The sequence below is a fragment of the Scleropages formosus genome, chromosome 3, assembly GCF_900964775.1.
Source record: "Scleropages formosus chromosome 3, fSclFor1.1, whole genome shotgun sequence".
NCBI lineage: Eukaryota > Metazoa > Chordata > Actinopteri > Osteoglossiformes > Osteoglossidae > Scleropages > Scleropages formosus.
Window position 1 is genome coordinate 16,645,213 of NC_041808.1, and position 14,097 is coordinate 16,659,309.

General features: G+C 42.6%; 1 protein-coding gene across 1 annotated transcript in view; it reads left to right on the forward strand.

The window, feature by feature from the left end:
• LOC108935025 (low-density lipoprotein receptor-related protein 8-like) overlaps positions 1-14,097 on the forward strand; it is an 89,531-nt gene that overhangs the window by 31,245 nt on the left and 44,189 nt on the right. The window contains exon 4 of the mRNA XM_029250149.1: positions 7,693-7,815. Coding sequence (XP_029105982.1) covers positions 7,693-7,815 — 123 coding nt within the window. The remainder of the gene's footprint in view (positions 1-7,692; positions 7,816-14,097) is intronic.

Below are 14,097 nucleotides of genomic sequence, written 5' to 3' on the forward strand. Positions count from 1 at the left end.
CTTCTCTTGTGGTGTGCTGTGTGCTCGATAAACATGTGTGTTATGTTTAATAATAATAATTAAAAAAACTGTGTTGCTATATATACTGGTTTAAATAGAGGTATGTGACAAACTGACTGTAATTAAGAATCATATGTCTGCATCTCTCCTGCTGTTCCAAAGCACTTTTTCTATTGTTCTTTGAGATGTGCAGCATTTACTAAATGAATAAATGTAAATCAGCCGAAAAAATAAATCAATTTAATGCCCTCAGGGCCACCAATCTCACATACGTAGTGAAGTGTTTTGGATGTTTTTTATTTATACATCTGTTTATTTTTATTTGTTTACTTACACCTGACGTTCCAACTAATTTATGAACTGGATGACATGGGCCAAGCATGGCAGACACTTCATTGCAGCAATTCCATGTGCATGATCAGGGTCTCCAGTTACCCATCTTAACCTGGTAACAGGGTAGACACACAAACAGGTGACCAATCTTCAGAGCCAATACAAATGTTTATAGCCACACATACAAATGCAAGTTGGACAGTAACAAACGGATAAAAAACTCTGTGGGAAACCAAAGGATGGGTTTAAATGCTCTTCTAAGGCAGTGTGCACCCATAGGCTACCTCCTCCAGCCGTTTGTCACAAAGACCGTGGGCTTGGTCCTCATGTTACAAATGTTCTAGTAGTGAATTTTTGAAGATACAAACATTTTATCTGTTTACCTTTAACATTAGTTGCTTCACAATTTTAGTTTTATTTTCTATTTTAATTTCCAACAAAAATCACTGAAACAGAGTTAGAAATATGAGGTTGGATTGATTCAACTCCAGAATTCAACTTAATTCAGATTAAAGCCTTTATACCTTTTTGTCTTGTGTTCCTGATTTTTAGTCATCAGTAACAAGAAGAGGAATGTTATACATGTTTATGGGATGAATTGGTGGACAATTTTTACTCTGCAGGACTGTTTATTTTATTCAGCCCCTGTTGATAGAAATATGGGATGCTGATGGGGGTGGCAGACATTGTGGTAGAACTGCTTTGGCCTCTAAAGACCAGGTTTTTATTCCACTTTTTGCTATTGTACCCTTGAGGAAAAAATACCCTGCTGTATGAATAGGAAAATCATTACATGTAGCTTAACACTGAATGTTGCTTTGGAGAAAAGCATCGGCTAAATTGATAAATTTAAATGGTAAAGTGACTTTGGATTTGCATGCAGACTTCTGCTCCCACTTGCATTTGTAAGTTGAGGACCCAGTGTGATTGCCTTCTGTTTTTTGCAGAAATCTCCGGACAGCCCCAGGCAGGTTTTTAATGCACAGCTTCGGTTTAGTATTCTGAGTTGTGTAGTGGTTTGTAGCCTTGAGTGCTGAATTTGGGGGATCAGGCATGTTCCATCACATTTGTTTAACAAAAATGGGTGTTCTGTGCTATGGGACCACACCCACAACATTCTAACAAACACTAAAGCCCTGTTTCAATTACAGTTGAAATTAATTCATTTATTTTATCAGAACAGTTTTGTTCTTGCTTTTGCAGTTTTCATGTTTGTGTCTATACATATATATATATATATATATATATATATGTTATGCAGTGCCCTGATCTGTTCTCTCATTAGTCATATGAAAGTATAACTGGAAAGTATGTTCTGTAACCAGTCATGATGTGCTGCTGCAGCAGATGAGGGTTAAGACAGATATTTATTTAGCTGAATGTTTAACCACTTGAACAAGGAAAGAGCTCTTGTGCTGGACAGCGCTTTGTGTTACTGCTTGGTAAAGTGACCATTATTGCACCGGTGTGGCATTCTGAGTGGTTCTTAAGCAGTGAATGTCTGTTTGATCACAATTGTAAATGTGCTGTTTCCTGTTTTACTGTTCCTGTAAAATCTGATGTCTGAGCTGTTCGGTGCTCATATTTACTTGGTTCTTGGAGGAGACCCTGGGAGGAGACGCTGGTCTTTTTGAAACTCCCGTTGTGATCCTTGCATTGGCGCTGCTGGGAAGTAGTGGGCAGTGTCTGCAGCTGGAGCTCCTTGATGGAGAGAAGGACATTTTCTGGCACAGTGCACACTGTGGAGGTGAAAAGACGGGGGAGGGTGTGTTTAATTGCATTTTCTTGTCTTACACAGGACCTACAATGTTGTCCTTCACTGAACTGAGCTTAGAGGTCAAAGGTACATTGGTGGAGAGAGGGAATGGAACTGATGAAGGATGTTGTCGTCTGTAGCCTGGACATGCATCATAGCAGATAATATGTTGGAGACACACCAGTCGGCTGCCAGAGAGGTATTGTGTTAAGGTGTGACATGTGTAAGGAGATGGTTAGAGCTATGGGGTCTTGCCTGAATGTTTAACAAATCGATACATGTTTAGCTCCACTAGCAACAGCAGTGACAAGAGAGATCAGGTTAGACTGGAAGGGTCTTGGTGTCTATAGATGTTCTTGCACATTTGTATTTCTGCCCAAGGGATGAGGGAGTACAGTTTGAACATAATGGCTAAGGGCCGTGAATATAATCTTTAAAATAATTGTAATTACACACATCCTCACACTGTCGGAAACTGCTCGTCCTGAGCGGGGTCGTGGTGAACCGGAGCCTAACCCGGCAACACAGGGAGCAAGGCTGGAGGGGGAGCGGACACACCCAGGATGGGACACCAGTCCACCGCAAGGCGCCCCAAGCAGGACTTGAACCCCAGACCCGCCAAATTTTTTATTAATTAATTAATAATTTCTTATTTATAATTATTATAATTTCATTCATTCATTCATTCATTCATTCATTCATTCATTCCATCTCTCATTATTTTCTGTTTTTCTCCAGTACTGTCAACGCAAATTTGCACTGGTCGTATGTATGTATGTATGTTTATATGTGTGTATATGTCTTGTCTTCTCCACATTATGAGCCACTGTGAACAAAAACCAAATTCCTTGTATGTGTGTGCATACTTGGCCAAATAAATCTGAATCATTTGTCATTTAGGAACACACACACACATTTTCAGAACCGCTTGTCCCTTACGGGGTCACGGGGAACCGGAGCCTACCCGGCAACACAGGGCGTAAGGCCGGAGGGGGAGGGGACACACCCAGGACGGGACGCCAGTCCATCACAAGGCACCCCAAGCGGGACTCGAACCCCAGACCCACCGGAGAGCAGGACCAGGTCCAACCCACTGCGCCACCGCACCCCCCTCATTTTGGAACACTTTTTTTAAAATTTTATTAATAAAGAATTTACTTTGTGAATTAACCCACGCTCGGTGCCAGGAAAACAACCTCTCGCTCAGCATCAAAAAGACCAAGGAGCTTGTAGTGGACTGTAGGAGACAGAACAGGGTGCACACCCCTATCACCTTCGACGGGACTCCAGTGGAGCAGGTTAACAGCTTCAAGTTCCTCGGTGATTCATATCACTGAGGACCTCACATGGTCCACTCATACTGAGGCAGTGGTGAAGAAAGCTCACCAGCACCTCTTCTTCCTAAGACGGCTGAGGAAGTTCGGTATTAGCCCCAGTGTCCTCAAATCATTTTACGCCTGCACCGTGGGGAGCATCCTGACTGGCTGCATCACCACCTGGTATGGGAACGGCACCGCCCTCGACTGCAAACCTCAGACAGTGGTGCAGCGAGCAGAGCACATCTTCTGAGGTGATCTTCCCTCCCTCCAGGACACCAGGCGGTGTGTGAGGAAAGCATGGAGGATCATCAGAGCCTCCAGCCACCCAAGCCATTGACTGCTCGCTGCTGCCATTAGGCAGACGGTATTGCAAAATCAGATCCAGCACCAGCAGGCTATGGGACAGCTTCTTCTTGCAGGCCATCATACGGTTGAATTCTAACTAATAATGCCACCACACACACAACCCACTTTACCTCCCATGTACTGCACTTTATCATTCTACTATGTATATGTATATGTTTGCTGTTTATGCTGCACACCTGCAGAGAATGCAGCAAAGTGATTTCATTTCACCTTACATGCAGATTTTCAGGAACACATTACACTGAGAAGCCTATAGTAGTTGGAACCAAGCTGATATGCGATGCCATGCGATGAAGCTGATAATTTATTCTTTCTTAGCGTGACGCAACTTGGGGCGCAGTTCACGTCTGGGCGACCAGAATAACTGCTGTGTCTTGATACTGCTCTTTAACATGTCACACTGAACGGAAGAGACAGGTTCTTTAGCCCACACATCCTTTATGTTCGTATTTGACTGTATAGTTCCTTGTTGCATGAGAAACCTAGCATAGTGGGAATGCCCGTGTTAGCAGTGCTGACGCCAAGGCTGTGGCCATCTGAGGGATGTGTTCTCACGGTGCTCGCTTGCACTGCCTTCACCACCTCCTCATTTCCAACACCCCCCCGACCTCACCGGATTTTATCGTTCCTTTCAGCCCCTGCCTACCCTTGCGCCTGTCTCAGCCGCATTGGTTCTAAAACGAGCTTTCATCTCCATCTTCCCCTTCCCTTGCCTGCTAAAGGAAAAATGGGTTACACACGCTCAAAAGAACACACTCACGTGCGCGCCGGAAATCCTGAAAACGGGCCTTTTTATTTTTATTCGCTTGTGTATCCAGGTGTCATGATTTTGAACATTTTGATGGGCGTCTGGGGTCTGCAGGCTCAATCTGTACCTCAGGCATTGTCTAAGCTGTGCAGCTACATTCTGTGGACGCGCCCTTGCCGGAATGGTACAAGCTATGGTAGCGGCTATGTATGTACACTTATAATCAAAATACACACACACACACACACACACACACACATTTTCAGAACCGCTTGCCCCACACAGGGTCACGGGGAACCGGAGCCTACCCGGCAACACAGGGCGTAAGGCCGGAGGGGGAGGGGACACACCCAGGACGGGACGCCAGTCCGTCGCAAGGCACCCCAAGCGGGACTCGAACCCCAGACCCACCGGACAGCAGGACCGTGGTCCAACCCACTGCGCCACCGCACCCCCTATAATCAAAATATATATATTTTTTTTTTCCCCCCCAGCTCCCAGGAAATTTGAAGTACTGTCTCATATTATTGTGCACAGTGCATTTTGTTTGGTTAGTTTTCTTTCAGATTTCTTTGTCTGAGACTGTAAAAGAGCAAATTCAGTGGCTTTGACCTTCAGCTGTCTCGATTCATTCGTGTCGACTGTGTTATAGCTGCACGCTGAGACCACCCGGCGCTCCCTAAACATCCACGTCCAGGAAAGGCAGCCAGTAATCGGAGTGCCGTTTTGAACACTCCGACTAAGGAGAAAAGGAACTTCTAGCAGCTCTTTCCAGTGCAAGGTATCAGAAACACACAGACCTACTGGTGCCAGATATGAGACAAGTTCAAAAAGTGAGCGTGACATGTTTGATTACAGCCGAATTGCACTTTTCAAATTTCCATTATTTTTTTTTTAATAAAAGAGTACAGGGATATATAATCCAGCCCCCAGGGTAAGAATCCAGAAACTGCTGGGAGTGCACACCTATGTACTACAGAAATATAGACTTTTATGTTTCCATGACTAATTTCTGTGCTACATCAACCTAAAGGCACCGAACTGTAAAGGAAAGCCAGATTTCTAAGGGTTGTATTAGAATACTGGTTGTCTCTCTCCCAGTCAGACACTGGGCTTCTTCTCTCTGTCCTCACAGGGCTCACAATTTGACATTTGGAATCATCCACCTAATTTGCCAGTATTGTGGAAAATTAATTAAAGCAGGGCTATTAATCACTTTACTATGAAACCCACGAACCCACAGAACAGCTGAAAACTTTTAAAATTGTCTTCTGACCAGAACTGTTAGGTCCTAGCTTGCAATAATGTCAGATGCTTGTAGTTAACTTTGTGTACTATCTGCCCTTGGGGTGGAGAACTTGGTGACTGCTGCATATAATTAGATCATGTCTGGCCAGGTGGGCCATTGTCTCAGCTGCCCTTTGGAGAGGAGGGAATGTGTTTAGCATGAAGCTTCTCTATAACCCCATTAATGTTCACCTTTATGTGGAGGTGAAGGCAGGAGGAAACAGAGTATGCGCATCCAGATTTGAGTGGGACCAGTTATCAGCTTCCTTGCATAGGGAAGATGGAAGGCTGCTTGATTAAACCATGTTTCCAGTTATCAGGGACCACGTTCCAGATGCCTTCAGTCTGGTGGCTGTAAATCTGTGTTCACAAAAGAGGTGGACATTTCTTTCTTAACCTACAGATTCGTGTTGTTTTTTTAAGCCGTTTTTTTTTGTTCCGCAGACCAATTATTTCACCAGCTCTTTTTTTTCTGCGCACCTTGGTGTCATACAATCAGACCAAGGTGAAACTTATCAGTTGAAAGCCGTTTGGGATTTTACATGTTGCGGAAGGGATTTGTGATTGTATCCGCATGCTGAGATTTGAAGCGTGCTTAGATTTGTACAGGCTTAAGCGGCTTTTGCGGTTTGAGCAAAAACATGAGACCTTTACACAAGTCAATCAGGCTGCAGCAGTCTTGTCTGGATGGAGAGTCGTCGTTTGAAGCCGCCTGCTTGTTTTCTGTGCACCATCGCTGACAGCTATGCCTACAGTGTCATGTCACATTCTTGTGACCCTGTGAATGACGCGTCCCATTCTTTGTAGCATCCGGGGACAGATCTTAACTCTTATTTGCAAACTGAGACTAAAAATACACTAGAATGTGTCAGAACTGGAAGGCAGTGTTGTGCCTAAGGTGCCCTACAACACACCTCTGCTGGCTGGGCGCTGTCTGGCCCGGAGACAGGCTCGCCACATGCCGTTTCCGCTGCTGTCAGCACTTATAACCCCTGCATATGTGCAGGGCTATAATAGCTCCCTAATAAAGTGTCATTTCATTGTGATGCCTCTAACTGCATAGCTGCTGCCTGAAAGACCATAGAAATATATTACCTGCTTCTTCAGGGACTGTAAAGGTAAGAGCAAGCAGGCCTTGTCTTTCTGGTAATTCGTTTCAGTTTGTTTTGATGGTGGGTAAAATTATATGGGCAGTGACTATAAAAATAAGAAAAGAACAGCTCTCACAATCTTTTAGCTTTTTTTTTGCGCTTGGCTTCGACTGTATATTCTGCCATATTCAGTGCTTCTAGGTCCTGTGGAAAAAAAAAAAATCTATCCATCCATTAACAAGAAACACTTGTCCTATGTTGGGTTTCAGTGGTTCGGAACCTGTCTCAGAAGCAATGGACAACGCAGGGTACACTCCGCGTGGGACACCAGACTGTTGCAGGGCAACCACACACATTCATTCACTGATTCGTTCACTCGCTATGGGCAATTCAGTGTCATCAGTTCACCTGGAACGAGTATCGTTAGACTGTGGGAGGAAAGCAGAGCACCTGGAGGAAACACACAAACGTAAGGAGATCATGCAAACTTCATGCAGTCTGAGAGGGGATTACACCCACAGTCCAGGAACTGTGATGTACCGGTGCTACCCTCTGCAACAGCTGTGCCATTCTTTGTACAGTCCATGCTAAGTGCACTAATATGCTTCAGTTTGCTCTGACTAAATCCCTTTCTTGTTGGAAAAAGCAAAGGCTGAGGACTCCCCCTGGTTGTGCAGTGGTTCTCTTCGCGTGACTCTGGGCTCTGTGCTTTGTTGCTGATCACCAATTTAATTCTCTTTATAAAAATGTTAGCCCTCTTTCTTTGTTTTTCTCTCTTTTTTCTCTCTGTAGCAAAGAAAACGTGCGCCCCGTCGGACTTCACCTGCAGGAACGGTCAGTGCGTGCCTGCTAGGTGGCGCTGTGATGGCGAGCCGGAGTGCTCCGACGGCTCAGATGAGGCGGACTCCACGTGCAGTAAGTCATCCCACCACCCACCTGTGTTCAGGGATGGATGACATTTTCAGCAGACCTTCACATATCCTGTGTATTTTTGTGTTTGTTAGATGGAATTTCTTGGCCAGTTGTGTAGTTTGTTTTACTACCTTTTGTTAGATTCACATGAACTGTAGGTGCTGACAAGTCAAGACTGCGTTTTCTACTGAAATTGATTCTCTTTTTTTTTGCTACCCTTAAACTGTGATTTTATTTAATATGAAGTATTCATTTTTGGCTCGACCTAGCAGCAAAGAAGCTTAATAAGAAGATTTTTGGTTTTGATTTGGTTTACATTTTTAACTAAGATTTCATATTCTGAAGTTTTTTATGGGTCCAGGTGAAAGTGAGATGTCTTCTATCATCTAAGAGCCAGTGATTTGTGTCAGTTTCATTATCATTTCATACATCTACTGTATGAAACTCAGTGAGAACCTGGAAAAATGAACACAAAAAATATTTAGATCTGCCTTGCAGTCAGTAACACTATATCCACCATATTTCACTAGATTTTTGTGTAAGTCTTTTTATTCTCTTGAACCGATTCATAAAACAAGAGGAAAGTGCCAAACCCTGGAATGTGGTCAATTCATGTATATCTTTTATAGCACCATGAAAAATATCAAATTTCTGATCTTTTCTTTGTTTATTTAACACCATTACTGAATAAAATATAGAAATGCAGTAACATAAACATGAATAATGGTTCAACTGGTTCAATAATGATCCCTGTTACAGTTGCTTTAAATTTTGTAATTATTTTTCTTTGTGGAAGTGGTTATGGTTTCATTAAAAAGTAATTAACAGCCATCTGGCGATTTAAATTTATTTTGTACTTTTGAAATGGATTCTTCTGCTTCTCATGAGCTCATGTAATTATGACAAATGAAGCGTGCCAGTGGTGCCCTTTTCCATGTAATCAGTGAGTGTAATGAAAATATTGAGAGCAGTGCTGACCCTCGATCGGTACAGTACTCTACATGATTCCTTGCAAACCATGAGCGTAAAGTGCTTGTTCAGTGAAGACTGGTGTATTGGCTTGTTACCCCATTGGGCCAGCCATGAATATCCATTCTGTAATGAAGGGGAGAATTATCATGAGAATGCCCTAGATCAGTGCCTATGGAGCTAAAAAGATTACGTCTGTGTGTTATGTTGTCTCTTTTGTTATCTTTTAGACCACAGTGCTTGAATTCAGTTCCTGGAGGCTTTCAGTACCTTCATCGTTCTGTTGATACTAATAGCTGTGTTCCTCCTTGAATAAGATTGATCTTGAACTGTTGCAGACTGGGTGACTGTTAGACAGCTGGGAAACCTGCTGGACTGTGGACATCCAGGGCTGAAGTTGACTAGCTATGCTGTAAACCAGGGGTCTCAAGTCCTGGTCTTGACAATGTGCCTCATATGAAATTTTACTTTCTCTGTGAGCATTCAGATTGAGCTAATTCAGCTTTTCTCTTGCAATGTCAAGATTATTAATGGATTTTAAAGGGAGCTGTAGACTGGACATGCTGGATCATGACTGGGGTTGTCTCCATAGACTTCAAGAGTTCTTTATGAAAACATTCCTTGTAACAGTTCCCATAAGTCTGAGATGGTACATGAACCTCAAAGAAGAACGTTGAGTGTGTATCAAATAGCGGTAGAGCTGCTGACTTTGGACCTAAAGGATGCCAGTTCTAATCCAACCTCCAGCTACAGTACACTTGAGCAAGGTACTTACCCTAAATTGCGCCAGTAAAATTACCCAACTGTATAAATGTGTAAATAATTGCAAGTAGCTTAACATTGTAAGTCATTTTGGAAGAAAGTGTTAGCTAAATGAAAAGCTAAATTTCAATTGATATGGGCAGTTGAATCTGTACAGGAGCCCTCAACTAGGTGTATGCTATGCTTCACATCAGCACTGGTGCAGAACACTGCAATGCATGTCCCACTCTTTACAAATCATATTTCAGATTAAAATCATTTTGACACAGACATGTGCAGAATTTATCTAGTCAAATTGCTTCTGACTAATCTCTCGCGGCTCATCGTTTTGGTAAGTTTCATGTTTATGTTTCTTGTGCTAGCCCAAAGCAGGCTGGTTTCCAGGACTCCAGGCTAAGATTACTCTTTGATACATTGCACTTGATATCTGCTGAAGGGTATAAAGATTCTATTCTGGCTGAGTTCTGTCTTACTCATTCTTGACTTTTGATTTTGAACGAATGTGTTAAATGATAGCAACAGAAGGCAGTTTTTCATCTTAGTAAAACAAACAATATTTTAGCATATGCCAACATGGGCATCTGTGCTTGTGAAATATATTCCCTTTATTTTCTTATTTGTGAAAGGGAAACAATAATTATTTTCACTTCAGGTCCCTGAGACATTTAGTGTTTAATTGTTTAAAAGATAATCAGCAATTCATCAGTTCAAATGTGAATATTATTTATTCTTACAGAAAAAACATGTTGGAAAAGAAAGTTTAAGGATAAGTTTCACTATCAAGCTACTTATTTTTGCATAAATTATAATTCCATTTTGAAATTAAAAACTCAGTTACAAGAAAAACCAACACAATGACATGCTAAGACCAGGGTTACTGGCATCAGTAATGAACCAGGAGACTTTCCCATCCAGAGCACAAAGTTTTGCAAGCTGTCATTTCTGCATTTAGATGTTTGGAAATCATACAGAAGAAAAAAAAGAAAAAACATAAACTTTCATGAGCCTCAAAAATAAAATAAACTAGTGTGAAAATAATACAGTTTTGTGGACTAGTGTTCCTTGCCAACAGCTATAAAACTGAATGTTTTCCAGAAGGCATTCTGGGACACTGGACTGAGCCTTGAGAAGGGTTCAGTACATCTGATCTTGGTCTTCTTGGTTTTCCTGTTTTTAGCTGCTCATTGATCTTTTCATTGAGTCTTGATACAGCAGCATCATGTGTGCTTATGTCTCTAAGAGTTACACCAACAGCAAAGAAGTTTGTTCTAGCCTGTGGTGTTCACCAAGTTGTTGCGATCTTTCATTTTATCTGTTTTTTTATGTCTTTGCTTAAGGCTTCCTTTAGGCTTTAGAATGTGAAGGCCTTTGCATTCTTCCAACATCCTCCAATTTAAACCAAAAAGTTGTTTCAGCTTTCAAGTATTGTTTATGCACACAACATTGCTTTTATAACTTGATTTCTATAATCATACAGTACAAACAAGTGTAACATATGTGCAATCGTGTGCTGGTCAGATTTGATCTTCGGTATAAATCTTTCACTGTCAGCTGTTTTCTTTTGCATTTCCTACCTGTAGATTTGTGTTGTGCCTTTCTCCCACATTGAGTTGTGAGGATATTGTACCACATCGCAGCTTTTCTACATAATGTACTTTAATTATGCTAGCGAGTATGCAGAGAAGTTCTCGTTCAATATACAGGAACATTTAATTTCATGCCTTCAGCAGCGACTCTTGGAATGATTTCCCTTGTGCTTTGCCCTCGCCCACAAGCTTTCTTATAACCCTAGAGTGTCACTGCTGCCCAAATACTGCTTAGCCCAAGTCATTAAAACAAGCTCTGTAATTTAGTTTCTATAGAAGGTGATTTTACTTGTCTTGATCTTGAGCTGATGGAATGACAATTTTTTTTTTCTTCCTGCAAAGAACAACAGGTCCCAGGGTGCCAGTGATTTCAGTAATCCTTGTTTCACATTAGTATTGCCGTCATTTCAAGTCGGTTTCACAGAGTATCCCCACATTTAATTAAAAGGCAAGAAAGTGTGTGGAGTGCAGTTTTGATAAAACTGATCATCTTGAGCCATTTTAAAAACATGAATATGTAATGAAAAAAGCTTCTTTGGTGTTTGAGCATTCATATGCATCTATGAGCTGTTTTTCCAAAATGACATGATTGCTTAGCAACTCCTCACTGAGGCTGAAAGATCAGACCAATGGCAAAATGCATCAGATCAAATGTTTTCAGGGTTGAAGTTCAGGTTCAGGACACATACATTTTTCAACAATTTTAATAGGGTGCAAGTTTAAATTTTGGCAGGTACCCTGCTCTGAGCCAAAACTAAATTGCTCAATGAAATATTTACTCTCATAAATGGGCAAAAGTCTAAGTCAGTTAAAATTGCAATAATAATGTAAAAAAGTCATGGCTTGTTTTATTTCTATAAAGCATTTGTTTATGCTTCATTCTTCCTGTAATTTTATTGTCTTTGGTATTCATGCAAATGAGAATGAATTGCCTGTCCCTGTGGGGTTATGCCACCAAAAAGGCAAAAGCAATGTTTTTCCTATGGGCTGAGGTTAATTGAGGACAGTCAGCACTAAAAAATGTCTATCCTTTCTGTTTCGGCAATATAGTGGCCCAGGCATGTGTTCAAATCAGATGCAAGAGTAAGATTTGTCTGCTTCATACTGTGCTACCAAATTGATTTTATGCAGAAATATGAATAATTTAACAGCAACCAGAGTTTTTTTTTTTTTTAATGTTGCCTTAAAGTTTCGTGAAAGGGGTTAGAGGCCACCTCCTGAGAAACTCCTCATCCAGGAAAATGTGAAATGAAAGTGAATGCTCTTGATATTAACACTGAATGCTGCATTCCACAGCCATTAGAGGCACTCGGTCTTCTCACTAGTATTTTTCCCTTCTCAAAGTTGATACTGAACTTTCCTGTAATTTTAATATTCTTTAAGATCGACAACAATGCCATTATTTATATAAATTTAAACTCCACAATATTTGGCAACGTGTTGATTTCATTTATGTTTTTCTGGCTGTTTAAATTAATTGAATTTAAAAAGCTGAAAGTTTAGGCTTCTGATGTCAGATGTGACATTTATTTAAGCAGACCAAAAAACTGGAACTCATCTCCTCCCAGCCCCTCTCTTTCTCCATCAGTAGAGGTAGTGAACAAAGAGCTTCTTCAGCTCTAACTTTGTGCCAGCCACGACAGCAGGACAATAGCAAATATCAGTTATTCCACTGGAGCCTCTTAATTAGCATTAGGCACATTCTGTTTTGACAGATTGGGTTCCTTTTCTCTGGGTCCTCTAGAAAAATACACTCATCGCTCAAATAAACGAGTTCAGTTATTTGGAAAATCACCTTGTTAGGTGAATTTCCCCATTGTGAGGGGGTAGATTCCAATTATTTCTTCTAAAATGAAAAAATTAAAATACTGAAACAGGTTTTTAATTACAACATCCATCCATCCATCCATTCATCTTCCTCCGCTTATCCGGGACTGGGTCGCGGTGGCAGTAGTCCGAGCAGAGCCCCCCAGACTTCCCTCTCCCCGCACACCTCCTCCAGCTCCTCTGGGGGAACCCCAAGGCGTTCCCAGGCCAGCTGGGAGACGTAGTCTCTCCAACGTGTCCTGGGTCTGCCCCAAGGCCTCCTCCCAGTGGAACATGCCCGGAACACCTCCCCAGGGAGGCGTCCAGGAGGCATCCGGAACAGATGCCCGAGCCACCTGAACTGGCTCCTCTCGATGCGGAGGAGCAGCGGCTCTACTCCGAGCTCCTCCCGGGTGACTGAGCTCCTCACCCTATCCCTAAGGGTGCGCCCAGCCACTCTGCGGAGGAAACTCATTTCTGCCGCTTGTATCCGCGATCTCATTCTTTCGGTCATGATACAGAGTTCATGACCATAGGTGAGGGTAAGAACATAGATCGACTGGTAAATTGAGAGCTTCGCCTTACGACTCAGCTCCTTCTTCACCACAGCAGACCAGTACAATGATCGCATTACTGCGGACGCCGCACCGATCCGTCCGTCAACCTGCCGCTCCATTTTTCCCTCACTCGTGAACAAGACCCCGAGATACTTAAACTCCTCCACTTGAGGGAGCACCTCCCCCCTAACCCGGAGGGGGCAATCCACCTTTTTCCGACTGAGAACCATGGCCTCGGATTTGGAGGTGCTGATTCTCATCCCCGCCGCTTCGCACTCGGCTGCAAACCTCCCCAGTGCATGCTGCAAGTCTTGATTCGATGAAGCCAACAGGACCACATCGTCCGCAAAAAGCAGAGACGAAATCCTGCGGCCACCAAAGCAGACACCCTCCGTTCCCTGGCTGCGCCTAGAAATTCTGTCCATGAAGATAATGAACAGAATCGGTGACAAAGGGCAGCCCTGGCGGAGTCCAACATGCACCGGGAACAGGTCTGACTTACTGCCGGCAATGCGAACCAAGCTCCTGCTCCGGTCATACAGGGAACGAACAGCCCGTAGCAGCGAGCCCTGAACCCCATAATCCCAAAGTACCTCCCACAGGAT